This window comes from Corvus kubaryi, unplaced genomic scaffold, assembly GCF_017639235.1.
Source record: "Corvus kubaryi isolate FWS band 111438036 unplaced genomic scaffold, C.kubaryi_AGA036_p1.0 split3-73, whole genome shotgun sequence".
Taxonomy (NCBI): Eukaryota; Metazoa; Chordata; class Aves; order Passeriformes; family Corvidae; genus Corvus; species Corvus kubaryi.
In genome coordinates this window covers 20,590,468-20,615,108 of record NW_024582091.1, presented here as the reverse complement: position 1 = coordinate 20,615,108, position 24,641 = coordinate 20,590,468, and the positions used below count along the sequence as shown (strand labels likewise).

General features: G+C 38.6%; 1 protein-coding gene across 1 annotated transcript in view; it reads left to right on the top strand.

Moving 5' to 3' along the window:
- Window positions 1-20,133, top strand: part of FBXL4 (F-box and leucine rich repeat protein 4) — a 61,427-nt gene extending 41,294 nt beyond the window's left edge. The window contains exons 6-8 of the mRNA XM_042016335.1: window positions 5,473-5,544; window positions 6,249-6,561; window positions 14,761-20,133. Coding sequence (XP_041872269.1) covers window positions 5,473-5,544; window positions 6,249-6,561; window positions 14,761-14,924 — 549 coding nt within the window. The 3' untranslated portion in view covers window positions 14,925-20,133. The remainder of the gene's footprint in view (window positions 1-5,472; window positions 5,545-6,248; window positions 6,562-14,760) is intronic.
- The last annotated feature ends 4,508 nt before the right edge of the window (window positions 20,134-24,641 follow it).

Here is a 24,641-nt window from a genome sequence, read left to right as displayed (position 1 = left end):
GAACTGCACCCGAGGGGAAAGGGCCTGACAGCCGAGAAGGCTGGCACTGGGTTTGTGATTGTTTGCTGTTACTGCCATAGTTGTTGTTGTTTTGTTTGACTGGTTATACATTAGTAAAGAACTGATATTCCTATTCCTCATATCTTTGCCTGAAACCCCTTAATTTCAAAATTATAATAATTCAGAGGGAAGGGGGTTGCATATTTCATTTCAAGGGAGGCTTCTGCCTTCCTTAGCAGACACCTGTCTTTCAAACAAAGACACCTATGAAATACTACTTCACTGGCTCACTGGCTTAAGATAGACTGATACATCAACTATTTGAAAATACAGTTGAATTTAAAAACAGCAAGTAGCACTCACGGGTGTGTGTGCTGAAGTTAGAGATGTTTTGAGCTAATCTGTTCCCACAGTTGTGTGTTTCTCTGGGTGAGTCAGCCAGTTCCAACATCCCATGCTGTAAATTTAAACCTTTTGGGAACAAAAGGGAAGCTTCTGCCCAGATCATGAAAGAGGAGCCTTTCTGTACAGTTCTAAGAATGTTCTGATTTTTCTGCTAAAGAATCAGCTTCTGAGAATTATGGATGTGATTGGTGGGCTTGAGACAGACAGAGATTTCACTGGCCTGGCCTTAGTCTGCAGTTCTCAAGTTGTTCTTTCTTTCAGTATCTCAGGTTCCAAGAATTTTAAGGAATTAATTCAAAAGTTATTGACTTAGATAGTTTTTAGGAAGACAGAATACCTAGAGCACCTTGCAGAGCTACCTCCTCATTACCACCACATTTACCTCTCCTCATTGAGGCAGGGATGTGGGGTGGGTATTGAAGGAAATACTTTTCACTTGTAACTTGGATTTTTAATGCTAAAAATACAAAATTAAATCCTGCATAATTCAATTTTTGCTTCAACAAAAAGGTTAACTGGAGAATTAGTAACCCTGATTAAAAGCAAGCAAGGGAAGGGAGGAAGCAGTCTTTAATTATCTTAAGATAGTCTTTAGATTCCTTTGTCTTAGCATTAACTTCACTGAAAAATTTGAAGAAAAAATTGGAGAAGAATAAAAATCTTGTAAAAGATTTAGGCTCTTGTTTCGTTGAGGGGCTGGAAGAATTCCCAATTTATGTCAAAGTTCTTCTGAGAAGAGGAAAAAACAACCTGTTGTTTGTCTCCAGTAAAAAAGTAACAAATTTTAAAGTATCTTTAAAGATGTATCTATAGAAAGTTAATTAAAAGCTGCAGATTATTTCTTCCCTAACCCAACCCAAAGCAAAACTTTGTTGTTTTTCTTAAGCTCTTCCTTTAATCTTCCAGAGTCACACTGTGGTGCACTTGTTTTCATACCTTGTATGGCAGTGCAGCTCTTACGTGATATTATAGTGCATCATTTGTATTTTTTTAACCCTTTTTATATTTTTTTAATCTCTGAGTGCTTGACAATGAAACTGCAATGAGTAAATAGTCAAATATTCAAAGTGCATCTTTCACAGGTGAGTCCCATCTGCCACAGACAGAAGGGCTTTCTGTTTGAACAGACATTGAGCTCAAGCTCAGTTGGATGCTTTCTTTATCATAGTAACATCAGAAATGATTTGTGCTTTCTGCTGGATCATGAATGTAAAAAAATCCTGAAAAAAGTCAAGCAAGATTCAGTCTTACCAAGTGTAATCCTCTGGCATCAGTGTTTGGTTTCTCTGCTGGTGGGTTGTCTGTTCAAACCAGCAAGGCTTTTGCAACATCGAAGTCAAAACCTGTGTGATGGCCAAGGCCTTTACAAAGACAAGATACAATTTAGTCCAATATCACCTATTTATTTGAAGTATACACAGCACATAACTATCTTCCAGTAGGTATTACTGTATGTATCCAGGCATGCATTACAGAGTGGAAGACTTTGATGTTTGGGCAGACCTGTCACCTGTCTTGTGTGGAGTAAAGTAGGATTTCAAGTGGTAATCTCATCTCTAGGTCAAGCCAGGATCAGCCCTGTTGATGTCCTTTCTGACAGACATTTGTTGTACCACTATATAAAGATTTCAGAGAATCTTCAGACCATCTTCCCTTTTTCTGAGGTTTATGACTCACTACTATGCCCTAAAATATTTCTGAAATCTGCTCTGTAATGTTGTGTTTAGCAGCACTGTCATATCCTTCTGATGAGTTTGGCGTCAAAGTCTTCTCTCTGAAAGCAACTTCTTCACTGTATGTTTTCCTCATCTGAAAACATCTTTCCTGGGAATGGAGGATAGGGCAGACCATTTTATTCACCCACTTTGAACTCTTCCTGTTGTCTGTGGTGTCTTATAAAAATTAATTGTTTTGGTAGGTTTTGGTTTGGCTTGGATGGCATAAGAAATTCAGACCACTGAAGCCATGACTCCACAAAGCAAAAGTAAATCTTACCTAAAGTTTGTTTCCGGAGTGTTTCTTTGTTTTAGTGTATTTTGGGGTTTTATAATCATCCACTCTTCTCTCAATCACTGTAAAAGGGAGCATGTATGAAGCTAAACTTTGCCTTTGGTTCAGGGGAAACTCAAAAAATCTCCAAACTATATATGTCTTGGCTAGTAGGCTAAAGAATGTTGTTAGATGTCGTTGATGTTGTTAGACAGTCTTTGATTTGACTGTCTGTGCTTGGCCAAGAAAGTGAAGTTAGACTCCAGGTTAAGGCTTGCTGATCTGGAGTTTAGGTGGCCTCTTAGCTCTTCCTGTGAAGCACTTTAACATTTGGAAGTTGGCCTGTGTTACAGCTCCAGGATCGTGTGATTGCCTTGCTGATCTCCTTTGCTTAAGTAGAGTGTTGTCACTCATGTTGTTGTACTGACAGATGGCTCGACACAGACAGGTTATTACAATGATAGTCCTTCTATATGTAGTGCATATGGATTCTGTGAGCTGCCATTCTCTCCAGCTATTTTCATGTCTTTTGCCACCTGGGTTCTCAACTGACTGAGACACAGCTAGGCATGCACAAAGGGTTTTTTCTTCTTACATGACATATGCAAAGCCCACCTCAGTTACAGAAGAACAGACACTGCGTCTGAAGGAAATCTGGTTTGCTGTGTGTGGGCATGTATGCGCCCCAGAAGAGGAATTAATATAGCCAGTGAAATGAATGTTGAGTACGTAGTTGTTTACTCTTGAGCTTGACTTGGCATGATTTCTGATGGTATGACATGGTGTTCTACCAAGCTCCCTTCGATTACTCAGATTTCTAGTGGGTTTTTTTTAAGTTGTTTTGGTTTTTAAAATAATGATTTAAAATAATAGATTGTGAAAAGACCTTTGAAAATGTGGACTCAGTGCATGTCAGTACAGGAAGGACTGTCTTAAAAAAGAGAGGGACTAAAAGGTACTCCGAGAGATCCATGACATTCCTGTTCATGTTAACACAAGGAGCTCAGTTGTCTATGAAGATAATTATGAATACTAGTCTTCCTCTCTATTTCACCCCTCTCTGAAGAAGCATGGAATTGATTCCACATCGTACAAGCTCTTCAGAGTGACTGTTCACTTTTATACTGTTTGTGTCAATTAAGGAAAGAGATTGCTGTTTCTCATCCTTTCAGGCCAGTGTTTAAATTCCAGTCTGGAAACCATTACTAAAAAACTTGGTAGAATGCAGCAGTATATTCAGCTTTCCTGTGGAGTTATCTGAATACCTGCAGAAACCTTGTTTGGAGCTCTGTGTGCAGTCAGAGACTGATCTGTTTAGCTCCGATATGTAAGGTTTGCAGACAGCAGTTTGGGGATTTTGCTTTTAATTTGTGTGTCTGGGTAGGTTCTAAAGCTCATAGCTTTCACTGAGTTGAAAAGGAAAGACTGTCTCATTCTCTTTGAGTTATTTGTTTATTCCTCTTTAATGATCCAAATGAACCATTTGCTTATTAAGGGCGCAATTTAAAATGAATTGGATATTTACACATTTACCAGCCTTAAAATATTCTTAATAACCTCTTTAGTAATGAATTTTTAATGCTTGTGTTTCATTCCCTAGCTACCTTTTCCTTTAAAAATGAAAGTCAAGCACTCATGGGGACAGTGAGTTTCTAGACTTCTACCAAGATACATGTGAGGAAGGCTTACTCTTAGCATCTACTTTTAGGCTGCCTTTGGGAAATCAAATCTTAGAAGGCCAGGTTGGAATCGAGATTCCATACATGTCAAGTGTTGGGTGTTTATAATTGCTCCCTGGAGACACCTAAATTAAATGTCTGAAATGGTCTCTGTGAATACCTCGTGCTGTGTCCCTGTTCCATGTCTCCAGTGCAAGGAATCAGATGTTTCTTCTTGGCGATATGAAGGATCATATTTCTGCCAAGTTTCATTGGAATGTAACAAACTGAGGAAACTAAGTAAAGCATTTAACTATAAACTTTCTGAAAACAAGTAAATTTATATTTAAATAAACTATAAATTATACTACCCCTGCATACAAACATTGTTGACTAGTGTTCTTGTTGTAATTACACTTAACAGCAGTCGATGACTTTGTCACTTGTATATTGCTTGGGGGTTTATTTCTGTTAGAAATTGTTGGATATCCTGTAGAAATCCACGTTTTTGTTGTTAATGTGTTGTGAAGCCTAGTCCTGTTTTAAAGTTCATATAGATTACAAAGTCCTAATGAAGTGATGTTTTAAGTGGGATGCACAGATATTTGGGATGTGAATCCCAGATTATGTTCTTTTTTTCACACTGTGTGTGTTTCCAACTACAAAACAAAATATGGCTACAGACAATGCAGAAGGGTCTTTACTGTATCTTAGAAACACAGGTAAGAATCTGTAGTTTCTTTTGTTGTGGAACAGAACAGCTGTGCACTTTATGTAAGGTGCATCTGATGTTGCAGTCCAATTTCAGGCTGAGCAATGTGCAGTACTTTTGGCAAAGAATGGCCACATTAAATGACAGGAACAGGACTGTAAAATACACATTATATCTGTTTCAGTGTGCGTGATAGTAGTGACAAGTGCTCAATGGCTGTCAGCATCCTTGTCAGCACGGAGCCTCCTTTGACATTAAAGTCACCAGCCCAGCCCTAATGCTGTGCAGCTCTATTGGCAGTTCCATCAGGCTGCAGCTGATGGGTGAATGTCAGAGCCTGCCTTCTTCTCCTGGTGTGTCCCCAGCCCTCTGTGTTTGCAGGCTGGCCTTGTCTGTTTTTTGATCTTGCCACGCTTCTTCATAAGCTCTCCTATGGGAAATGAGCGGATAGGTCAGTGGTGTGTGGGTATCTTCAGGGCAGCACAGAACCCCATCCAAAGTGACTTGCATAAAGGTTTGTAACGATTACCATTTCTTTAAGCCAATCAATGGGTAAAGTACCCAGAGACTCATTAGGTGGCATTTGAGGCATCTGTAAAAGAGTTTTGAGTTGTATTTCAGGAAATGCGGTGACAGCCTTTAATGTCTAATTGACCTCTTCTCTGTTTCACTTTCCATATTTCCTTCTGATGTGTTCCCCCGTGGCAGCAAACAGCCCTGCTCAGTATTTTGAACTTCTGCTCGGAGCTGCAGCACCTCAGCCTGGGCAGCTGTGTCATGGTGAGTGACACCACCCATTCAGGGTGGGTGTGGGTGTGGGTGTGTGCACTCGCTTGCTTTGGAACTCAGTCTGGGTTTGTTTCACAAAGGTGTGTTAAATGTGACGGTGATACAAGACTCTACTCTTTGGAAGGTTCAAGATGAATGCAGCTTGGTCATATACTTAAGGGTTACGTACTGGTTTAGTAGGCCTAAAACATAGCTTGTAGGCTTTCTCAGAGTTCTTCAGCCTCTTTCTAAGTTTTTGGGCATTCTCTATATGCGTAATCACTTAATAAGTAGTTAATGAGACTTTCATAAGGAGATGTAGCAACTGATCAATGTAAAATGGAAATAAGTAAATTCTTCAAGCATTCTTCAGTGCTTACACTTTCTGTGGTCATAAAAGCTGTTGTAATCATCTTTTTAAGGGAAAACAACTGTGCAAAAGAAGTTTCTCCAAAGAAACAACTTTTGCTGCATTTTGATCCTCAGTATTGAGTGAATTTAAAAACACCTATATTTGGGGTTTATAGGAAATTTATTTTATTTTTGTCTTTTATAAAAGTAGATCTCACTGTCCCATACAATGGACAATTCTCAGAGCTCTTTAGAAATGACAAATGCTTCAGACATCTGTTATGTGTGTTAGGAAGCAAACCTTGAAACACCTCTGTATATCTGGAACGATGTTACACGTCACCGAGTGTTTGCTTTCCTTGCAGATTGAAGACTATGACCTTATAGCAAGCATGATGGGAGCAAAATGCAAAAAGCTTCGCAGTCTGGATTTGTGGAGATGTAAAAACATAACTGAAAGCGGGATTGCAGAATTGGCTTCAGGCTGCCAGCTTTTGGAAGAACTTGATCTTGGTTGGTGCCCTACGCTACAGAGCAGTACAGGCTGCTTCACAAACCTTGCACGTAAACTCCCCAATTTGCAGAAGCTCTTTCTCACGGCCAACAGGTCTGTGTGTGACACAGACATCGAGGAGCTCGCTGCCAACTGTACGCACTTACGGCAGCTGGATATATTGGGTAAGAGGATGTAGGAATATTGGTGTTTGTTTTACTGTGTCTCGAAAGCCTTTCAGTTAAAGAGGAGTCATTAAGACAAAACTGTCTTCTAAACATAATTTTTAAATAATTATTTCTTAAAATTATGGTTTAGCACATGGAAAAAAAGAGGGATGTTTTACTCACTGCATGAATTCTGACTCAGAATCCAGTGGATTTATACCAGCTGTATAATTTGATTGCTGAGTATGAATTGCTTAAACTAGAATTTAAGTGCAAGATTTTTTCCAGTAATTTTTATTTTCATGACCATCGTTTTTTTTAACTGAAGCCTTTCTCTTTTGATTATCAGAAGATCCAGTTTCTTATCATTCCTTCTGCTTTTGTGGTTTTATTTCTGTGAAGTGTGATGAAGTATGTTTATAGCATGAGTCTCTGATCAATAAACAGATTTTGCTTTTGTGCAGTAAATACTTGTTATTTATATTATATAGGTATATACTCTGCAATACTGAATTTCTTCATCATTTTTATCAGGAAGTGAATTTGAGTTAATAAAGATGAAAGGGTAATTAACAGCAAAACTTAAATAGACTTTCTAGTAAGGTGGGAAGGAAGTGATGAGGGTTAAAAAGCATAGCAAATCTGAAATTTCTAATCCTCTGCAACTTCCATAGTTGAAAGTATTTTTAGAAATCTAAAGTAAATATACTTTGAACTCTCAAGTGAGGACTTTGAGAAGTATAGTTTTGTGTGATGCTGAATTTACTCTTTTATGGTGGCATATGAGGTTTTCTTTTTATAATAATGTAGGACAGCAGGGATGTTTGTGACATCAATGTGGGAGAAAATTCTTCGTGTTTTTACCAACTTATTTTCACAGGTTATCTGAAAAAGGAAGATTTAAATGGAAGGGAATAAAGTAGCTGCTCTGTGACACTGTTGGGGCTGCCTGAGGCAGCACAGCGTCCAGCTGCAGATGTCCTTGGCTTCTGCTGCTGCAGGCAGGGGTTGGCTGCAGCTTGCAGGGAAAGCTGGCTCCTTTGCAAGGAGCGAGCCCCAAACAATGGTGGTGTAAAAGCATCGGCAGAGGCAAAGGATGAGAGAGGAGTCTCTGTGCAGCTTCCAGCTGGTTTATTGCCAGTGGAAGATCCAGGGACAAAGACCAGGAAAAGGGGGAAAGCACTGCATTTTATAGGGGGGGGTGAAACAAAGGGAAAAAAACAATGGGAACCAACTGAGGAGGAGCAGACAACAGGGGAATAACCAATGGGGATAACTTAGGGGAGGGAATTACATGAGTAGACCAATGGGGCATCGAAGAAGGGAGAACTTTCCAGAACTAATACATAAGCAACTAAGGGAAATACATAAACATGAACTTATACATAAAACTGGGTGGGGAACTCCTGAACCAATAAACTTAAAACATGTAAACTAAGAACCACTTGGAGCAGGGGAGCTCGCTGTAACCAAGGTGAGAATCAGACCTCTGTGTTCTGGAGGCCTGTCCATCAGTCCTCTGAATGCTCTGCTGTAGTGGCCACTGCCACATGCACTGCAACAGCTCTGTGTACTTCTAACATTTAATAATTATAATGAAAATATTACATTTAGGTTGAGAGGGATACTGCAAAGAACTGAGAGACATCAATGTGAGTAATGTTGCAAGCAAGTTTAAGGCTATCAGCATTTATTGCAAAGCGTTTAGCATATGGCTTCAGATTGTACCCACAGTACACTCTTCTGTCATGATAAAGAGTTTTACTCACCTCTGACTGAGAAAGTTACCTTCTGAGCAACATGGAGAAGGAGTATAAACAGAAAAAACCTCCCCCTAGTACAAGTTGTAGAGCCTATATGCCCACTGGGGGTACTGTGTTTTGCATATCTTTAAGAGAATCTGCTTTGTAGCGATATTATCAGGGGCACATTGCCCTGTTCAGACACCAAAAGTTTCCAAGTGGTGTAGTGAATTAAGTCTTTCAGAAACACTTATGTGCTCCTGACCACCCACTTCCATGTGTTTCTTATGCAATGACCTGGTGTCTGCCCACAAAGTGGGCAAAGACCTCCTTACTGCACCAGAGGCTCCCCAGAGAATAGTTTGGCTCTGTTAAGCCTGTGGATAGTCTGTTACTTCTGTTGCCTCTCTGACAGCAGTGAAGGCTTGTTGCCACGTTTCTTTAGTGTTTGAATTCACATTTTAATTCAGTTTGACATCTTAATGTTTTGGGGTTTTTTTTTAAATACCATGTGAAGGTGGAAAAGGAGTTTGTTCTGTTCCCTGAGTGCTTACCAATATTCCTGAGTTAGGTGGATTTGTAGTCAAAGTTTTCCAGTGAGACTGCATGCTGGGTTCAGATAAATCCTCTCTAGGGGATAGCCAGTTGAATTATCTGCAAAATGAATAATCTGAAAAAAAATCTTACTTTCTTCCTTCAGAGAAATACTTGGTAGGATAAAAAAAAGGTTGTCCTCTCCTGTAAACAAGTCAGTACAAGGTGATAAAATATATGTGAAGGACCTACCCTGCTTTTTTGGCAACAGCCAGGAAACTGTTCATTTTTTTGTCTGAATATAGTAACCACTACAGTCTATGGTTAAAAGAAAGAGCTGTCAAGTAGAACCACATCGTGTCATCTGGAGGTAGATATGCCAGGTGTTCCCATGTAAGTGCAGAAGTCTCTGTTGTCTGAACTAAAGAGTGAGACTCTCACTGTGCAGGAGTACCAAGAAAGTCATAAATGTCTGTTTGTGCAAGCTACATAAATGTGTAGTATGTTTTTGTCCTTTAGTAGAAGTGTGACAACAGGTCTGAAGCTGTAAGAGGCCAGAGGTCAGTACTCAGCTTTGCAAGAGTAACCTTGAACAGTGGGTCTTCTCTGTGATGTGAACGAATGAGAGGTGCTCTCATTATATCCTTTGTCATCTCCCAAGTACAGAAATGTCTGGCTTGTGTATGCATTGTGAAGGGTCTAGAGGTATTGCTGCTAGGTTAGCACTGTGTGCTGTAAAGGAACTTCTTTTGCTTCAACAAAGCTGTGTAAAAGCAATGGTTTTTGCTGTATACAAGCACTTATCTAAGTAAGGGTCAGAGTGTCTTCACTGTAGTCACCAGTGTTGAAGATACTTTACTGGTGTCTCTCTGCAGCTGTTAGAACTTACAAACTTGTCAGAGAAAACTTCTTGTTTCAGTTATAGGTTATTTATCATCATAATAGCTTCAGGGATGGAGGAGTCTAAGCTTCTGAAAGAAATCTTGTTAAGCTGTAAGTGGTGCAAAATACGCATTATATATAGCCTGGATGGTGTTTTAAGGTGATAGGTCCTAGGCTTGCTACCCATCTGTCCTTTAGCATAATTGTTTGGCAATTTCCTTGTTACAGAGTCAGAGAACTCTGTAGGAGATTAAAATTGCTGGTTTTCAAGAGCCCATGTAAAGCATTGTTGGATGTCAGGCTGTGTTTGTGCTGTATAAAACATAGAAAGTAAATTTCTGTTCAAAAAAATCATGAGCTGGTCATATTTGCTGTATCATAAGTTTGGAAGAGGAAGCATGGTGCAAGTGTGTCACTGAGTGCATGACAATGTGCTTCTCTTGAACTTTTAGTTCTGAGCTTGTTTTTACCCACTACATCCTGAACTGGCTGCTTACAAGTATCATTTCCTTCCCAACCCACATCTTTTCCACTGACTGACATGGCATATTTCCACACTCTGTCAGAATGATCCAGTTATGATCATCTGACAGTTCTGTAGTGACGCAGTACATCAGCCAGTGCTATCAAAAGTTAAGTGGACACCTCTAGACCAGTAGTTAAAAAACTAGTCTTCAAACTGTGATCAGCATTGAGCAGTGTGACAAGTCAGATGGCAACCTGAATTGACAGTGCCAAGAGCTTTTCTTGCACATCACATCAGCTGCTTAGTTCTCTTGCTGTGGGGTTCTCAGCTGCTGTCAAGGGTGAAGAGTAAATCATATTAACCTCGCTCCCCAAAAGTTCCAACTGCCTCTGTCCTGCACAAGAAGAGTAATGAAAAGTAGACACCCTCGTTACCACAAAATTCATGTATTCCTATCTACATTTCAACACCTCCCACACCTTCCTGAGCAACAGAAAACCCAACTGCCCCCTTGCCAGCTGTCAAACTTTCCAGCTTTATCTTGAGAACATCAACACGTAGTTAGTCAATTCAAACATGAAAATGTGTAGTACATTAAAATTTTGAATTTGAGTTGTGTGCAATAGATGGAATAAAATGTAAAGAATAAAAGGCTAGTCTGGCTGGTCTAGGGGAAGAAGGGAAAAAAAGTCAGAATATTTGAGGGAAGAGTGCTAGTTATTTTCAAGGTTGCTACTCTGAAATACTGTTTTGTGTGTAGTAGTATCCCTTGCCCAAGAAATTTGGGTTCTGGCAGTTTTTATAGCTGTTGTGCACAGGTCTCCTAAACTGCTATAGAATTTGAAGACTTGGATATATGATGAATATAAATTAAATTATTTACAGCTAATAAACATAATTGTTCTAGCAAAAAGATCATTACTCAGAGGTGATTTTTGCAATGGTGATGCAAGAGAATTTTTTCAGAGAATTAGCTGAACAACAAAAGTAAATAGCAGATTTTAATGTTTTGGTTATGTATGTATTCTGAGAAATGGCTGATTAGTCCATGGAGGAGAAGTAGTAAATAATAAAGGTCCAAAAGCCTCCAAAGTCCAGAAGAAAAATGCACTATATAGATAATTAACTAGCAGGCTACATTGTCAGTCCTTCAAAAACAAAGGAAAATGTGCTGTATTAAAATTCTGAAATGCTTTTGAATGGGCTTTTAAGATACACACCTTACTAACTGTACATTGTATAAATAAAAGTAAGACTACAGATAATGTTCACTTATCCTGTGGTTTGAATAACCAAACCCCAGCTGGATTGCTTTTAGAAGAAGGTATTTCCTAACATAAAATTTTGAGTCTGAGGAGGAAAAAAACCCAGGTGCAATAAAACATGCAATTTAGGATGACCTACTTAGTTGCAAATCTATTAAAAGTCTTAGATGAAATGGTAGGAGAACTATCAAAGTTCAGGTAGGAAGGAACGAAGAACATCCTACACAAAAAATCTGTAGCTAGGCATCTAAATCTAGCATGCTTGTAGAAACACACATTTGGATCTTGAAGCATAAAAGCTGTGATGCATAAATGAGACTGGGTTTAGATGAAGGTGCTGATGTAGTAGCAATTTTAAGGCTTGGTGGAAAAAAAGATAAGTAGCATAATGTGTTGTTCCTAGAGTTGCATTTGGAATGGTAGAGCAGGTCCTTATGGTAGAACAGAGATGCTGTGGTAAAGTTCATGGTCAAATGAAGTGAATAAATAAAGCATATTACAGAATTTCTATGTAAAGCCCTAGGGACTGTTGCATGAACCACCAGACAGTTCTGATGATGGTGATTATATAATGATAAAGGAGTTAAAAATCACAATGATAATGACAAGCTTTGTCTCTGTGGAGGAGATAAAATTTGGGGACATGATAGCAAAGACTGTCCTTGGGTGATGTTCAGTAAGGTCTTAAAGCAACTAATCTGAGAGCCTGACATAGGATAATTGAAGACCACATTTAGATACCCCCTTGTTTATGCAGAAGAGTACTGGAGACTACTGAAACCATCTGGAGTCTTTCTGAAATTGAATCCCATTCAGAGAATGAAAATAGGAAGATGAACTCTAGAAAGTGAAATGAAATCACAGTAAGGCAGTAAATATGAAGTATTTAGGAGCCATTGGCTAGAGGTGAATGATCCTGTACTTCAGCTAGATGTGTTAGACATCTACAGGAGTGACTGAGCTTGGTAGATAGTCCAGATGTGAAGGCTCACCCCTATACCAGGCTGTTGCAGGAGAACTGTTGTCTGTCCATTAGTGTTCATGGCGGAGGGGATCAAGCAGGCTTCTACATCAGAGCCATTCTTTCCTGGAGATTAGCCTGGAAAGCTGCCTTAAATTGGAATGCCAATACAGAAAGCTTTTGAACAAATCAATGCATTGAATAATAATAAATTGTTAGGACTAAATGGTATTTATGCAGTGGTTCTAAATGAGCTCAAATACAGGGCTCTGGAAATCTTATTTCTGGTGTGATCTGTCTCCTAAATCAGCCTCGGTGCTAGAGTAATGCAGGGTTACAAACATGGCACAACCTTCTGTAAAGGGCTTGGGTTAGGAGCTACAAAACAGTAAGATCATCTTTTGCTCTGTGTAAACCAGTGGCAGCCATGAGAAAGTCAGTCAGTGGACATACAGGGGACATTACCATATTTTGAAGGAGAGCTGCATCGCAGCAAGGATGCCTCTCCAGTCATTTAGAATTCCTTGGAGTTCTTGGTGAACATGAGCACTACTCCAATCCATAGAGCACTGGATTTTCAAAAGCTTTAGCCAAGGTTGTGCTGCTTTTGTAACTTAGCTGTCTTCTGGATTTTGAGTGTTTTAGAAACAACAGAGGACAAGAATGTATCATCTCTTCACACTGAAGTTACGTCACTACTGTGGTCACCAAGGGTCTGCTAATCCAGGCAGAGGGGTGAATAATTCCAGAGGGTAACACACAGGTGTTCAGAGTTGAAAAATCTTAAACTGAAGAATTAACTCTGAAAAACAGCAGCATGATCTTGTGATATTTATTAAACAGGTGATAAAGCAGGAGGAAAGCATGGAATCAAATGCAAATCACATGAGGCAAAATAACATCAGCTAAATATATAGGGGGCTGGGTTTGTATTAGCTACTGTTACGTAGGAAAGAGATCCTGTGGACAATTTTTGGAAAGCATCAGCTCATTGCCCAGCATCATTCTAATGGGAATAGAGAAGATTAGGGAGACAAGAAATGGAGAAAATGCCGTAAGACTGTATTATAAAATTACTGACTGTGTGCTCAGTGTACTGTATTGTTCTGGTCATCCAGTTTCAAAAGTACTAAATTAGTGCAGAAACAACACAACAAGGGTCATTTTGAGATGCAAGGGAGTCTGGAAAACAGATGGCCTTGAGGGAACAGAAGAGATGTGCATGGGAGTATGAACGATTTAGAAATAGTAAACTGGGAATGATCTCACTGCTTCTTTCCATTGCACCTTAATTATTGCAATTAATAGGCTGGAGTTTTTGGTTTTTCTCTTTTTTTTTTTTTTTTTGACGTTATGTAGTTAAACTGTGGAACTTGTGAAGGGGCTGTAAGTATGAAGAAATTCAGAATAGTGGTAGAATTCATGAAAGATAACTTTAGAAAACCCTAAAATGATAAATTTTGGCAATTGAGAAGATTCACCAGTGAAAAGCTATTGCTATCCTGGGCTCTCTGCTTCTGTGCCGGAGCGCAGGGTGCAGCGATCTTCCAAAAGCATCTCCTTAGCGAAGCCGCTCAGCAGGATCAGCCACACACTCTCACACACATGCACGCAGAAATGCACGGACAGCTTCAGTGATAGGGGTCAGCGGCAAAGAGGCAGGAAGGGTCTTTGCATGGAGTTCCACAGGAACAGTTTATTACTTCTACACTGTGAAGGACTCCAGAGGCAAAGACGAAAACAATGGAAAGCTCAGGTTTAAGTATGGCAGTGGGGCAAGTGCCAGGGACTGATGGAGAAGCTCTGGGGGAGTGGTGAGGGGCAGAGGCCAGTGGGGGGAACCTGGAATGGAGAACTTTCTAGGATATGAAATGTATCATGTAGCAAGGGGGTGGAGGGGCCACGGGCCAACCAGGGAAGCAGAACTGGGGTAGATTAACATAACAATGCATCCTGGGAGAAGCCTTTCTGGTCACCCTAACCTGAGGAGGTTCTTTTGGTACTAGGGACTTGTCCCACCAGCGGACTCTTTATCCCTTGTACCACAGGCTAACCGGCCACCACAAAAAGTTACTTCAAAAACTCTGCTGCTTTTTTTGCAGGGGAGGTAAGGAGGGTGGGGAACATAATTGGCCCTGACATAGACAAGATCCTGAACTAGATGGCTTTTTGGGGTGCTAGTTAGCTGAAGATGGAGCTGTGTGAGTTGGTGTCTGCCAGCAGTTTTCTGCAGTAGTGTTGGATATATAAACTCTCTAGATAAAAGTTGTGGTTTAGTAGCATTTTTTCATGACACAGTATTAACAGCTTGAAACTTTCCACTATTCCTGGTAACTTTACAATTCTGTTTGTTTTGTTTTTGAACAGGAACGAGGATGGTGAGCCCTGCATCTTTAAGAAAATTGCTGGAGTCTTGTAAAGACCTTTCTTTACTCGATGTGTCCTTCTGTTCACAGATTGATAATAGAGTTGTGCTAGAACTGAATGCCAACTTTCCTAATGTGTTCATAAAAAAGAGTTTCACCCAGTGACTCCCTACATATGCTGCTGTGGAACTCGTTTGACAGAGTTGTTTTCCTGTAAATTTGTGCTGATTTTTTAAAGGAGAATATAAATCTGCTGTGAAATAGCGGAAACTGTTAATTATCTACACAAATGGGTAAAATACATTTGAATGTATTATGTTTCTTAAAGTTGATATTGTACCTAAGAATTATTTTACTCTGTTAATTGGTGGCACTGCATGTTTTAAATACTAGCCATATGTCTGGCTTTAATGAGAAGCAAATTAATGTCTTCTTAAATGTCCCTTCACAGGGTGTTACACACAGTACACTGTTAATATCCAGGTGAAAGCAGAAGTTCAATATTTAGCAGTAAGGAAAATATGGGTGCTTCCTTTTCATGTGCTCGTGTGTGTGTATATATAAATGTATACATATGTATTTGTATATACATACACAGATATTGTAGCATTCTAGCTTGGCCTACAGCATAAGATTTTATGATCTGGCCTATAATTAGTTATTTGAAAGCCAGTTTAAGTGTGTATAAGAAAGATAGAAAAGGCACTTTGTCTTCTTCGAGTTTTCGCAGTGAGTTGTATCTGTTACATCTTTCTCCCTTCCTTCACCTGAAATAGATGTAGTGGTGTTTTACAGTCCAGCCTAAGCGACACAACAGATAAATGCAAGAACCCGGACCACCTGAACTTGGAGCAGAAATGAAAGATAGAATTAACAGCTGCTTCTTGGTATTGAGATACAAAATTTAAGCCAGGTACTTAATGTTGTAACTGGTAATGTGTAGAAAACTCTGGAGTAGTTTTCTTTTTTAAATTTTTGTCATGGTCAAGACTTGATTTGTGATACATCTGGATGCAGAGTACCATGAAAAGTAGAACTTAGGGTAATGCATTAGCAACTGTCCCTTTCACTGGCATCAAATCTACTGTCAGGTGTAAAAAAAAGCATCTTTGTTCAGTAAAACAGCAATGAAAATATAACGGGCTTGAAACAAGGGCAATATGATTTGATGATTTTATGATCACTAAACCTTAGTACTGGATTTGTTTTGTTTGGAGTTTTTGTTTTGTTTTTCCAAGAGGAGATTAGCTCAAGGTACTATTGCACTTTCTCTTTAAGACTGCTTAGCCTCTGGAGAAAGTAAACTGTGTTGGTGGACAATTTCTGGAAGTTTCTTCCTTTAGCACTTTCTTGGATGAAGCATTTCTCTTTTTTTTTTTCCCCTCAAATACCACTGCTAGAGTATGTTGCTATGTATAGCTTTGGTTTAGAATTTTACCTTTTTAACCATTGTTGATGAATATGGACCATAAAATATAGGCTGTCATTTGATACTGGTTCTGTTATTCCTGTACTGATGGCACTTATTACCTACTGGGATGAGAAGAAAAAGACTTTGTCTGCAAGAAGTACAGTGTTGTTCTGAAGATCAGTGACAAAGAACACTTCAGTTCATGCAGTAAATAACGAACTGCTACTAGAGGAGTGCTGCAAATCGTTAAAAATCTGACAATCTCTGTGACTCCTGAATGACTGCTTTGAACTTTTTGTGCTGGTGCCAATACTTTATAAACCATGTCACGAAACAGCTACAAAACATTTACCGGATTTTATTGAAAGACCCAGTTCTTCAGATTTTTAAAATTTGCTGAATCTGTGGGGAATTCCAGATCCAAAGAAGGGCATGCACAGTTGGCTTTTTGATTTTTTCCTCCACACAGATGGCACTATGGGATTTCCAACTAGATTATGCCATTCCATTTTTTTCTTAAGAAATCTGGGCATTGTCAGAGAACTTAAGATTGATTTACTTTTTTTTTCCACACTGAAAGATGTCAGCTTTGGTATGATTCTCTGTGAGACCTCATGTCTCTCAATCAGTTTGGGGTTTGTTTATTTTTCTGGGAACTTCTAACTTTTTTAGTCTATATTTTTCATTGTAATTGAGTATTAAACATTATTATTCTAGTTACAGGAGAACACAGGTTCAGATAATGGCAGTTTACAAAGAACAGAATTTCAAAACAAATGTTTTTGTTGTAAAATTTCACTTCTCAGGGGTTGTTCTGTGTTTATGTCCTTTTTTTTCTGTAGAGATCCTTTGTGTTTGTTTTTCACTGTAAATACAATGGGATGTGGATGAAGTGATAGCCATTGTGCCTTCAAACTGGTAAACTTGGTAGATAATAGAGTTTAACTTCTCATCAGTGAATCAAATGAGTGTTTTTGTAATCATGTACATGTAATGAATTTCATTCTCCGTTGCTTTTTAGGTAGCGTAAAGAAGGTTTAAATTGAAATTTTTTTCGTACTGAATGTTTTTTCTTTCTTATATTGCATCTTCTGTTTGAAATTGGTTTTTCCAGGAATTCTCTTGTTGTTATTTGGAAGATAAATTGAAGTTGACTTTTTATTTGGATTGTTTAAAACGTAGCTATTGCCAATATATAATTAACTCAAAGACCTGAGAAATGATTGGGAATGGCTTCCATCTGTAGTTGTAGACTTCAACTTTCAGTCAGAGAAGTAAGAAGCTCTTTTAGCTATGGCCTTATAAGTCCAAGAAGTCTTCCAGCAAAATGAATTTAGACCAGACTTGACATTTGTAATACTTGTAGGATAAAGAAAACAACCTGCTTTTAGACCTTCCTTATACATCACAAAGAAACAAGAGTAGGTCGCTGTCTCTTTAGCTCCACTATCTTCTGCTTAAGTGTGTCTATTTATACATATGTATGCATAAATTATATGTATACACACATATCTTCATGTGTATGTATGAATCTTTTTGGATGTGTGTACAAACTTAAATGTGTACGAATCTTTAAGTTTTTCATGTAGGAATTACTTTTGTGAAGTGAGTGTAATAGCAAAAGATGTTTCATAGCAGTTCTGCTTTCAGCTGTTGCTTTACTGTACCTGGAGCCTGAGTTCCTCTCCAGCCATGCAGCAGGAAAAGCCTGGACAGGAGATGTGCTGGGTTTCCAATGTTGCTTTGCCAAAGTGCCTTTTGGTTTGTCTACTCCTGAAAGGTGTTACAGGGTACGAAGAGCGAATGCCAAGTCCGATAACTACTGTGGATTGTCTCCTTGCAAAGCAGTTGTGTAGAGGGAAACATATTCTAATTTCATGTAATCCAAAATTAATTATGTCAATTCCTCCATTGGAGGAATTTAATTACTCTTGAATTGGGTTGTTATTTTCATCACTAGACTGTCCCTCAGTCATGTTATCTAAATTCTGCTGTTAAGGATATTCCTTTTTTTAATCCTGTTGTTCGATTATCTGTCTTTCTGAAGCTTTGTAAAATATGTGCTTTGGCAACAAATGTTAAAAACCCATGGCTAACGTGTCCGCAAAAAGAGGTTTGCTCCAAACTGCTCCTGTTTGTAAACTAAAGGGGGGCTTCCATACCCTCTTGTATGAAATTGATCTGGGATGGCCTATAGGTAAAGATATAGTTCCTTGGGTAGTTTTAAAAACTAGTATGATAACTTTACCATTTAAAGCATCTTCTCAACTCTTCGAGGCTTTAATTCAGTAGTGTACTTACTTGTATTTGTAATTTTGAGCTGTCTGGCTACATAGCTCTATGGAAATGGATGGGGTTTCTGCTCTTTAAATGATATACCTGATTAAGTCCATTAGTGAGCATGACTTATATAGAACAGTTTTGCATAGGAGTTTGGACCTTATAATCCCCCATGTACTTGGAGGTTCAAGTTTCACACAAAAACGCCCAAACAAACAACAAAACCTACCAAACCCCTTGTATTTCCTTAGAGCTCTTATGCTAAGTTTTCCGGACACAAGATGTGCAGTAATCGTGGCACACAATGAGTAGAATTCATCTCACTGAATGTTAGTTCTCTGAAAGTTAGACATCTACTTCAAGGGAGGAATCTGGGCACCTCTAGGGAGTTATTAATCTCCTAAGACAGACATTTAAGGAAAGTAGAATGAATCATGTTCTAGAGAACCTCTCTGGAGACTCTGGAAGCTGTGATTTAGCTCAGGTTAGATACAAAACTGAGATTAATTCCATCCAGTGCTGTACTACCTGTCTTGAAAAATAAGACTCAAACAACATCCATCCTTAAACCTTAAACCCCGCCAAATTCCATCAAGAGAGAAGCAAATAAAATAATTCTGAAAACTTGAGAAGTTTTCTTAGTGCCAGGATCTGCTTCTGCCCCTTGCCAATGCCTTTGGTATGTAATTTGTTTTATTTTCTTAGTTTGGTTTTTGGTTTTGGGCTTTTTTGGAAATGCATCCCTTTTCTCTGTTCCAAAATGTTGTGTACCTAACTGGCTGTATGTATAGTTCTGTAAATGCATGAAATGAACAGACAAACGTAATTAATGTATTGCCACTATTTTGATAATTTTTCATATTGCTATAATTAAGACTGAGTAGTTTAACTGCTCTACTTCATCAGAAGTGTCACCCACTGTGCATTTGCAAAAATTGTGTGCTGGGTCCTGGTTCTTACTGTGTGTACTTATTGCATCTTATGGGATATATTTCCCATGTCACATCTGCAGGACTGCTAAATTTACAAAAACTAGATAAAATGTAGCATTTTATTATGAGGACTATGGGAGTGACTTTATCTATATGATTTACATGTTCATTATTGCTCTTTTACAATGATTCTGTAAGTTGTCGCTTTTGAAATTGCTAGACTAAAAATTCCTGGTTTAATGCATCTGCACATGCTGTGTCAGATGCAGTCAACATTTTTTCCCAGATGAAGGCATTAGTCCTTCACTGAGATGATGATTTCTGTGATTTTTAGATTTCTGACTTGATAAAGAAATGCAAGAAGGTGCTCTTTGTTAAATGTTACCAGGCACAGGACAAGTTGTGGTAACTGACATTTGGAAGGGCTGAGAAATGAATGTTGCATGTTACAGATCCTCATGAGCTTCAGAGAAGGGCATCAGCAGGAGGAGTCTCTTTAAGAAGATTCAGCCTCTGTAATAGGAGGCAGTGGTGAGATTTTCCTTTTCAGCTAATGGAGTAAATACTGTTACTTTTGTTTGAGTTACATAGCTCTGGTTTCTCCTTGTCTTGTTTTCATTTAAGGATGGTAAATGGTGCAGTTAGGACAGACGTCCTAAATTGAAGGGGATCCATTGTGAGGAATGAAATTTTGCTCTTGCGTGTTTTGTTCACCTTTTCTAAAAATAAAAAAAAATAAAAATACCTTCAACTATTTGAAAATGCATTTTTCCTTGGATTCTGAAGAAATGCAAATGTCAAGAAGGTTGAGAACAGAAAAAAGGGGTACTTATCCAGCTTTATCTGGAAACTCATAGAAGGGTAGCCAGAGCTACTTATAGATGTGAGGAAAGTAAGTGCCTTGCTCTAGATCAGCTGTTATCTTTCGCAGAAACATAGCTTTCCACATACTATCACATGCTCATACTTCTAAATCAAGAGTTACCATTTAGATGCTCTTAATACTGACCTTTTGCACACGTTTGTGCAGTAAGTCATGACGTCTCTTTGTTTCATTTTTATCAACTACATAAAAATATTTTTTCTTTGCCTACTACTGTGAAGCCATGTTTTTTGTTATTTAATGTAACTATTTCATGCATGTACACACAGGTGCATGTAAGACTTAATTGCTCAGGTCTTTTGCAAGTGGTCCTTTTCTGAGGACAAATAAACTGCAGTTTGGGAGTAAAAATGGTAAAGTTTCTGGAGAAGGTTCAAGGGAAGTGTAATTGATGTATAGGAATATCTGATGGATATAAGAATGAAGTAGAGGGAGCCAAATTCTCAGTGATGCCCATGGTCAGGACAAGAGGCAGTGGGCACAAACTGAAGCACACAAGGATGACACATTTTATGGCACAGGTTGCCTGCAGAGCTTGTGGAGTCTCCATGCTTGGAGATACTCATCGTCCTGGGCAACTGACTGGGTGGCCCTGCTTGAGCAGGTGGAGGCTGGACCAAATGACCTCCAGAGGTCCCTTTCCAAACTCATCCATTCTTTGTTCTATGATCCGAGATATGCCTGTGGTTGGTTTCTTTGCTTCAGTGTACTGATTGCTGAAGAAGGTAGGGGGAGGGGATGCTGAAGAAGGTAGGGAGAGGGGAAGGAAAGAATACCTATCATAATGAACTTGTGGTGTTGAGAACAGACATAAGAATCTTGGACATTTCCTTTTTTTGTTATTTTAGAAGTAACATTTCTCTCAGTTTAAGTTAGCAGTGCAACTTACTGAAATAAAATTTTGGTAACGTTTTCAACGCAGTTTTGTAACATGTAAAACACACAATTGGTTTATGGGAGTATGGTTGTCACTCCAAAGTCTGAAAGCTACACCAACGACTAAGAAAAGTAACGCTGTTCTTGGGCACTGGCAATAGTTTCTGATTAGAAACTGAGTTGTCTGTAATACACTAGGAACAGTTTAGTTGGTGTATCTTTAGTATTGGCTTACATAGACCTTACGCTGAATCGAGATTGCCATGGTGTAGGTGCCAGTTATTCCTGCTTACTCTGTTGGAAGCTGAGTACAGGAGTTACCTGTTCATAGTGTCAAACACAAACATTTGAATTCAGGTGAAAAAGAGGACCAAGTTTACAAAACACTGAGATGTCTGAGTGTTTTAGGGAGATACCATGTATAATTGTGGTAAATTCCCATCTTTTGTATATTTACTATTTTACCATTGTCAAGAGTTGTCTGCTCACCATCAGAAGATGGATTCCCTTTTATCAGACCTTGGTTTCTCTAGATTTTTCTTTAGGGCAGTGCCACAGATTTCTGCACATACCCACTGTTCTGAAACGAACAGAAATGAATTTAAAATAGCTGGTTTGGTTGTAATTTGGAAACTAATGGCTAGCCTGTACTTGAAGTTACTTTGGAATAGTTACTGAAAATAAACTGAAATAACCAGGAATTGATGTGTTTACAGGGAGACCTTGCACTTTCTGATTTAACTTTGGCATACAGACAGTTACAGGTGCCCTTCAGCTGTCACAGTGAAGTCTATGTGATGGTGATCTTTCTGGATCTTGTTAGTGAACATAAAGCCACTGCATCTCTTCAGCATCTTTGTGGCATTTTGCGTTCATGTCCTTGCCAGGCAGATGGAATTGGGGGTTGTGGAGATTGGCCTGATTTCTGCAAGTGAGGTGTGTGAATTGGCTGGGGAAATTTCCTGATCACATTTGTTCATATGTGCAGAGGAGAGGGAAGGGCATCTCCAGACTTTCACATTTGAATACCTAAACCCAGCACCTGGATTAATTTAAACATAGTAGGTCTCTCCCTGCCCCCCATCACATAACCAGCAACAAAATACTTGCATTGTATTTATTATTTAATACTATGCTCCATTTTCTGCCACAACAATAGGAGTTTGAGTAATGTAACAAGAAACTCCTACTGTGTTACCTTTTAAAGAAACTAATTTCTATAAAGGTGGAAGAGCAGGAATAGAGGGAATAGTTCCAGACACTATCTGTAAATATCTGGGCTGTGCATGCTATGCCTGTAAGCACCAGAAGCAAGTTATGCCTTTTTGTAATAACAAGTTGAGAAGGACAAAAGGGATAATTGCCTCTAAGCACATTTTCTGTAGCTGGAGGATATTTATATCATTGAATTTTAAATCTCTAGAGTAGATACTAAAGTTAGGAAACTAGCCTCCTAAGGTCCTGTCACTGGGTAGATAGGTTCTTCTAGAGGGTAATTCAGATCAGATTAGTCTTAAATTGAGGTCTTGAATTGACCTTTGGAAAAGCAGAGGTCTGTGTAGACCAAATAAAATTTCTGTTGGAAGCTAGCACGAGTGGATTCAGAGTAAGAGGTTGCTTACCCCTCAGTGCTCTCTATTAGTCCCCTAGCTTCACTTGCTTCCACCAAAGGCCACCACTTGCTTGGTCTGTTAGTTGAACTGGATTTGATTGTTTCCTACAAAATATCTTGGTTAAAACTAGAAAATTATGTTTTCGAGTGGTTGTCCTTTTGGTTGTTTGGGGTTTTTTTTACCCTCCCAGTTTGGCTATTAAAGCCAGCAGAAGGAAGGGGGCATTTAGCTTCAATTAAAAAAAAAAACAAACAAGCAGCAGGTGGGAGCATGTTGGTTGTGCAAATGTTTTAATTCAAATTCACATAAATGAGGATAGCCACTCTAGATTGTGATCCAAAGCTTCTTAATTTTTATATAGTTCATCTCAGTACTGTGCCACAAAAATATCCAAAGTGAGGTTGTTTATTTGCACCTCATGATGGTGGCTCAAGCCCTAAAGTATGAAATGTTACTGTGAACATATGAGAACATTCAGGTCCTAACTGGCTTCAATAAATTCAACAGAGATCCTTCCTTCCAAACAGATGTTGGAAGGTTTAGATTAGAAAGGCTAATAAGAGCGTATTTAAAGTATGGTGAAGGCAGTGGTTAGCCAAACCAAGCTGGAGGGAGGGGCAGCAGTTCTTGGATGTGTTTTTCAGAACTGTTTTCCTGATGTTAAGCTACACTGGCCCACGAAGCTAATATCCACTCCTTTGCACCACTGCAGTCCTAAATATAGTCAGTATTCCAAGAGCTCTTTCTGTATGTGCAGTCTTAGATCCCAAATCTGTTATCTGTGTTCCTATTCAGCAATTAGCCCTACTTTTACTTTTGTGCTCCTCTTAGTATACTAGCAGTGTTTATCTTAACATCTGTATATTTGTTTTTAATATTCCTCTCTGAGACTCATGCTTTCCTTTTACACTTAGGCAAGTACTTGATTACATTTCAAAACAAGGTTTTTCCCCTGATCTGTGTTCTGCTTGACTGAGAGTAAGTGGAAGATAATGTTATTGGTGTATTCCTTCTGTTCTGATTTGGCTACTGTATTTTCTTTCTGTGTGTAAACCCAAAGGTGTCTGCATTTGCAGACACAGCTCAGGCATGGATACCTGGCTCCTCCTCATTTGAATACCTTTGACTTGTGCTTTTGGGGTATGAGGTCGGAGTTTACTTGAACACACACGTACACAAAAAACAGAGATGTTAGCCCTGTATTCATGAAGGATTTCATTTATTACGGAGAAATTATCTAATGCCTTATGTTGCTAATTCAAAGGTAAATTCTTCTTATCTTTAAAATTTAACCAATGATTTCTATTTAGCAAATTAAGCTTGTTTTCTTCTACTGTGTTGGAGCATTTAAAATGTCATAATACTGTGTTGTGCAGTTTACTCCATTACTACCAGTATAAAGAAGTTTAAATTAATGTTCTCCCTGAGTTGTCAGTGTCTGCTAATTCAGAGATGACAGAAATGTGTTAGAATATATTCAACCTGTAATATTTATCTTGCTTTGCATTTAATTTGTTTCCCTTTGACTCTGTTGCAAAATGCCAAGTGTACATAAAATAATGAATAAATAAAAAATAAATTATTTGTCTACATTCATTGACCTTTTGTGCATTCCTTTTAGAAAACAATGAAATACAACACAATATGATGCATTCTGAGGAACATTTTGGTAATATTTTTATCACTGTTCATTTTGAAATAAGACGCCCTGGAAGGTTTTGGATATAAATTTGTAAGCTAGCTTTTTAAAAAAATTATTATTATTAGGAAAGTGTATTATTGTTTAATGGTTAGCTTCCTCTAGTCCTATGAAAGCACACGGAACTAGGTGTGTTACACGAAATAGATGCTTCACTGCCTGAAACATTTTGTGGTACAGAGCAAGAG